Raw genomic sequence first — 6,441 nt, 5'->3', positions numbered from 1 at the left:
CAGAACTTGCGCTCAACAAGCTCGAAATGGTCATCTCCCGAGCCTACTACCAAAGTCAACTGGGAATACAACCTGACAGCCAATGGGACGGAAGTCAGCACTCGAAGAATCCAAAGAAAAGAGGCAGAAAGACAGATCTGCAAAGGACAATAGAGATAGGTAAAATCCTGGTGGATTCAGGCAGATGTGCTCAGCTTACAAAGTACTACAAACCCTCCATCAATAGTCAATGATGAAGCTAGTTTCATGGAATATAAGAGGGCTTAACAGCCCCGGAAAACTTAGGATGTTAAAACATATGATCAGAATGGAAAAACCACAAATGTGCTTTCTCCAAGAAACAAAGTGCAACAGTGAAACGCTAGGCAGCATTCTCTCAAAAGCTTGGCCTGGATGCAGATCGGTAGCTGTAGACGCCTCAGGTGCTTCTGGGGGTCTGGCGATTGCTTGGAATACGCAAGCGGTATCCCTCTCCGACTTCCACGCATCGCATCACCTCATTCAGGCGACCTTTCACATCTTGGGTACCAATGTCTATGGTAATCTGTCAAATGTCTACTTCCCACAAGAAGCGGGAAGCAAGATAGCGCTTCTTGATACAATAGAAGCCCTCAGTAACAGCAGAAGATACCCGCTTTGGATGGTGGCAGGGGACTTCAACATGATAACGAAGACTGACGAGAAGCTAGGAGGCAGGCGCAGATTGGAGCATGAAGACTGCCACTTCCGGGACTTCATTCAAGCTACCTCCCTCATAGACATGCCCTTCTGTAACGGTACCTTCACATGGAGTAATCGAAGATCAGGCAAATACCAAATCGCCTCAAAATTGGACCGCTTCCTCCTCTCGGACAATGCAGTCCACCTGGGAGGGGATTTCTCTGCAGCTGTCCTTGCCCACTCGGGATCGGACCATTGGCCAATAGCACTTCAATGGCAACGGCCAGGTAACACACACAAACGTCCCTTTCGTTTTGAAGGTTTTTGGCTCACGCATCCCACTTTCAAAAATTTTGTGAAATCCATCTGGGACGCCTTCATTCCCCCCGAAGGATCTAAGATGTTTCAATTCCAGCAAAAGCTTCGCTTTCTTAAAAATCACCTGAAACGATGGAACAAGGAAATCTTCGGCAACATTTTCCAGGAGCAGCAAAAGCTTACTCAGGACCTGGAGACTCTTCACCAAAGGGTTATAATGGAGGGGCACACTGAAGCCAGCTTGGAACAGGAACGCCATATACACAGTCAGCTGGACAACAGGAGAAAGCAGGAAGAGATTTATTGGAAACAAAAGTCAAGGGTCAGATGGCTGAAGGAGGGGGAGCGTAACACTAAATTCTTTCACAGAACTACGGTGCAAAGGAGAATCCACAACAATATCCCTTTCATCCAAAAACAGTCAGGAGAAAGAGTGGAAACCCATGAGGGGGTTGAAGAGGAACTCCTAAACCATTTCAAGCAGATTCATCAGGACGAAAAAGAAGATCGGCGACAGGCCATTCGCAAAATTACGAGTAACATTCCAAAACTCATTTCGGCGGAACAAAACGAGCACCTTATGCGGCCCATTCTGCCTCAGGAAGTGGATGATGCAATGAAGCAGCTAAAGGAAGGCAAGGCCCCAGGGCCAGACGGCTTTTCTACCACCTTCTTCCACTCCTTCTGGGATATGTTAAGGGAGGAGGTCTGGCAGATAGTTGAAGAATCCAGGGCAACACGCTGGCTCTTGCCCTCTCTCAATGCTACCTTTATAACTCTCATTCCCAAGGAGGAGGACTCCATCACCCCGGACAAATTCAGGCCCATTGCGCTTTGTAATGTAATATACAAAGTAATTTCAAAAGTAATAGCAAATCGCCTGAAACCACTTCTCCCTGGGCTCATCTCCCCGGAACAGTCAGGGTATGTGGAAGGGCGGCACATTATGGACGGCATCCTGCTTTCTCACGAAATCATTCACTCCCTCAAGCACTCAAAGCAATCAGGTATGCTTCTCAAACTCGACCTCTCCAAGGCATTTGACAAATTAAGCTGGAATTACATACAGGAGATGCTAAAAGCCTATGGTTTCTGCGCTCCCTGGATTCGTTGGATCCTGAACATGATCACCTCCACTCATTTCTCTATTCTCGTCAACGGCATCCCCTCCCGTCCCTTCAATCCATCTAGAGGTATTCGCCAAGGAGACCCCCTCTCCCCCTTTCTCTTCGTCCTTATGGCGGAAGGACTAGGGAGGCTCATCAAGCATGCTCTCCATTCGCATCAGATAAAAGGCATCTCTGTTCATAATTCCCCAGCCACCTCCCACCATCAGTTTGTCGACGATACGATGCTTTTTGGGTACCCCTCTGCCCAAGAAGCCCGCCGCCTTAAATCCCTCCTTCGAGACTTCTCGGAGGCCTCTGGCATGTGTATCAACAGTGCTAAATCACAGATTTTTTTCTTCCATAAGCCGCCCTCAGTCAAAATTGCCGTCTCTCGCATTTTGGGATTCCCTGTAGCCTCTCTGCCCTCCAAATACTTGGGTGCTCCCCTCTCGGCTTCCGCCCTCAAGCTACCTGCTTGGCGATCCCTGCTCGAGAAGCTGGAAAATCGTCTCAATCAATGGACTTATAGATCCCTTAACTTAGCAAGCCGAATTGTCCTCATCAAATCGGTCTTGCAGGCTATGCCACTGTACTTGTTTTCTATTTTAGCAGCGCCTAAATGGGTGTTAAAAAGCATCAGAAACCTACAGCGCAATTTTCTATGGAGCAGCGCAGCCACAAATCACAAATGGGCATTAGTGAAATGGTCTAATGCTTGCATGCCCAAAGAAAAGGGCGGTATTGGATTTCGGGATCCTGAACACAGTAACTCTATAATGAATGCCAAGATCTGGTGGCAATGGATCACCAGCCCAGAAAAGCCATGGGGGAAAGTCTGGACAGCTAAGTACGCAGGAGGTCGTCCCCAAGAGGAGCTCATCCGTTTCATCCCCACTGAAAAAGGCTCCACAATATGGAATGCGGCTAAGCAACATCATCAGCTAATTCAGAAGCACAGCTTCTGGGAAATTAGGAATGGGCGCACAACAAGATTTTGGACTGATGCCTGGAACCAGCAGCCCAAACTTCAAGACAAACTGCACCCGGAGCTCATACCTAATGAACCAAACCAACAGCATAAAACAGTTCATCAATTCTGGGCCTCAGAGATGGAGCACAATTTTCGGAAATGGAAAAGGAGTGACCTGATCCTCCACCATACCGGCGCTCAGCAGCAAGAGGAACTCATGACTGAACTTAAAAAAAGAAGGATAAGGCAAGATAATGGCAGGGATATTCTTAGATGGGGCTACCTGCCTAAGGGGGCGTACACCACTTCAGAAGCATACAGGTTGTTGTGTAATTTTCCCTCTCCCCCTGACCCTGTGTGGAGCAAGATCTGGAAGCTAGGACCTTGGCCAAAAATTGCCTGCTTTCTGTGGCTAGTAAGTCACAAAAAAATTCTCACCTGGGACAAGTTTCGGAAGCGGAAATTTAGTGGCCCCTCAATATGTATGAATTGCTCTCAAAATGAAGAAACTCTCAATCATCTCCTGGACACTTGCCCTTTGGCCAAGCTTCTATGGGACAAGGCCAGTTTCCGATGTCAAAAAAGCTGTAAGGGAGTGGGTGACATCGTCAATTCCTTAAGACTCTGGCCAATGCAGCCCTTCAAATGCAAGATCCTCAACCATCTATGGAACATAATCCCGGGTATAGTCCTCTGGAACATCTGGAAGGAATGCAACCAGCGAATCTTCAGAAATAAGCATTCACCAATAGAAGAAATCTGGAGCAGAATTCATAAAAACATTCAAGAAACCATGGCGCTACAGGGTTGGACCAAGGAAGACCTCCCTTCCACTGACAACGAGCGCAACATATTAGGCAACTGGCAGCTGCAGCTCTCCCCTGACTCTCTCAACCGCAACACTCCCACCCCAATCAACAGGAACGACAGTCAGTGGGAAGCCCCTCCCAAAAACTCCTTCAAGATAAATTTCGATGGGGCCTCCAAAGGAAACCCCGGGGTAGCAGGCTATGGAGGATTAATTAGGGACTCTGAAGGCCAAGCCATACGGATCTATTTTGGAAACTTAGGGTGGGATACCAATAACTCTGCAGAGTTGGAAGGTCTATGGCAAGGCCTAGTGCAAGCAGAGACTCTTAATCTTCAATCCCTAATTGTCGAAGGGGACTCTCAGATTCTGATCAACTTAGCCACCAGACTACAGAACGGCTCGAATGCAAGAAAAGTGGCGCCCAGTTGGAGACTTGAGGCAAGGTTGAATGATGTAGCACAGAGGATCAACAATTTTAGAGCCATCTCCTTCACTCACACTAAACGGGAGGGCAACAAAGTTGCGGATCTCCTTGCCAACATAGGAACAGAGACTGATCATTCACTCCTATCAGGAGACACAAATATCATAATTAACAGACAGCAACTTCAGGATTGCCAAAACCTCATCTTTGCAGAGGCTATGATCCCGGATGCGGGTGTCTCAGAGGTAAACGGAGCGGTGCCACATGACAAGCACACGCTGCCACGTGAAGAGGACTGGGCTATTAATGCCCCAAGCCGTCGAAATCCAGGTTTAAGGGAGCCGCTTCAGAGCATCCTTAATGGAGCCGCTGAAGATGATGGCAGGCCTGCGTAAGGCATTCAATGCGGATCACTTCTCAAGAATTGGACATGAGAATAAAGGCAAATGTTGGCCGGCGAAGGCAGCGCACTGTGGTTCAGGGAATGTTCATAGTCTATGTTTTATTTGGGTGGTGGAGAGCTGGGGTGAGGACAGTTTCCCCCCTGAGCATCTCGGCCTGTGTTTACGCTCTTTGGAGCTCTGACTGGCTGTATCTAGGAGGCGGCAAGAGGCGGAAGGGGCTTGCATACCGTTTCGGGGAGCCGGTGTTCAGCTCAAAGGACGGGAGGTTACAATCCAATCAAACTGAAGTCGTCCACCTGTGTATACTTGATTCCAAAGTCTTGAGTTCCATTCAAGTACCTTAGAACTGTTTTTACAGTAGACCAATGTCCTTCACAACGCTTTTGCATAAACCTGAAGAGGATTCCAACAGCAAACGAAATGTCTGGTCTGGTATTAGTTAGGTAGCTGAGACTTCTTACAAGTTGTCTACACTTTGTTGCATCCTCAAATTCTTTTCCTTCAGTAGATGTTTGCTTTAAGTTTTGTTCCATTGGAGTAGTAAGAGGATTGCATTCTATCATGCCAAATCTGTTCAACAGATCTCCAATGTACTTCTTTTGAGAAAGAAATATGGACTTCAGATGTTGAGTTACTTCAATACCAAGACAGTAATGAACATAGCCCAAATAAGTCATTTCAAAACTTTTCCCCAATTCCTTCTTTATGGATGAAATGTAGATTTCATTGTACCTTGTCATCAAAAGATCATCTACATATACCACAAGATATGCAACTATTTTGCCAGCTTTCTTGACAAATAAAGTTGCATCATCAAGATCATAATGTTTGAAATTGAGTTTCAGAAGATGCTCAGTTAGTTTCTCATACCAGGCTCGCAGTGCTTGTTTGAGGCCATACAAGGATTTCACAAGTTTTCATACTTTATGTTCATGTCCTTTCACAACAAATCCTTCAGGTTGGGACATAAAAACATTTTCTTTTAGATCTCCATCAAGAAAGAAGTTTTTACATCCATTTGATGGACTTTCCAACCATTCTGAGCTGCTAGGGCAAAGGGTGTCTAGATGGTAGCCCATTTTGCTGTGGGGGAAAAAGTCTCCTCATAATCGACCCCTTCCTTCTGTGCAAAACCATTTGCCACAAGCCTAGCTTTGTGCTTGTCAAGTGAGCCATCAAATTTATACTTGTTCTTGTAGACCCACTTGCATCTAACTGGTTTGGTTCCTAATGGAGGATCAACCAGCTTCCAAGTGCCATTATTTATGAGGGAATCATACTCTTTTTGCATCGCTTCTTTCCATTCATCATGAGAGGTAAATTCTTTAAAGGAAGTTGGTTCAAAATTTGTAGACAAGTTCAATTCACAATGATAAGAGACATCCATATCAACAAGTGAATTAGAGTCATCTACATCACCTCCATTTTTCCAGTTTGAATTTCTAGTTCCTGTCTTTCCAACCTCATCAGGATGAACACCTTCAAGTGTATTTGTCATCCACTTTGGGGGACCTTTCTCAGATGGTCCAGGCTACTCCGTTGATTGATTTGGGACTAAATCAAGATTGAGTCTCCCAATTTATCAATTACATCACTTAAAGCATCATCCGTTGTTGGAGTTTCATGTGGGGGAGAGAGTTCTTCAGAAGAAGATTCCACATGTTGATCTAGAATAGGAATCCCCCCTTCAAGATGTGGAATCTGATTATCAAATTCTTGAAATGATTTTTCATTTGCGAATCTAT

General features: G+C 45.9%; 1 protein-coding gene across 1 annotated transcript; it reads left to right on the top strand.

Annotated features, from left to right (window-relative positions):
- Positions 1–307: 307 nt before the first annotated feature.
- LOC149246809 (uncharacterized) lies at positions 308–4,687 on the top strand. Its single transcript, XM_089442558.1, has 2 exons — positions 308–1,244; positions 1,404–4,687. The coding sequence occupies exons 1-2, from the start codon at positions 308–310 to the stop codon at positions 4,685–4,687; spliced, it is 4,221 nt and encodes a 1,406-aa protein (XP_089298684.1).
- The last annotated feature ends 1,754 nt before the right edge of the window (positions 4,688–6,441 follow it).

Source organism: Pinus tabuliformis, chromosome 7, assembly GCF_031772625.1.
Source record: "Pinus tabuliformis cultivar Carrire ecotype Pingquan chromosome 7, CPIR1, whole genome shotgun sequence".
Lineage (NCBI taxonomy): Eukaryota > Viridiplantae > Streptophyta > Pinopsida > Pinales > Pinaceae > Pinus > Pinus tabuliformis.
Note: the sequence above shows the minus strand (reverse complement) of the source record. Positions and strands in the feature narration are given on the sequence as shown.

What these genes read in the sequence shown, in the direction of transcription:
- LOC149246809 (XM_089442558.1), top strand. Translation starts at nt 308, where the DNA reads ATGGAAAAACCACAAATGTGCTTTCTCCAAGAAACAAAGTGCAACAGT. An exon ending in ACAGGAACGCCATATACACA is followed by an intron (nt 1,245 to 1,403) that starts GTCAGCTGGACA and finishes AAAAACAGTCAG; the next exon opens with GAGAAAGAGTGGAAACCCAT.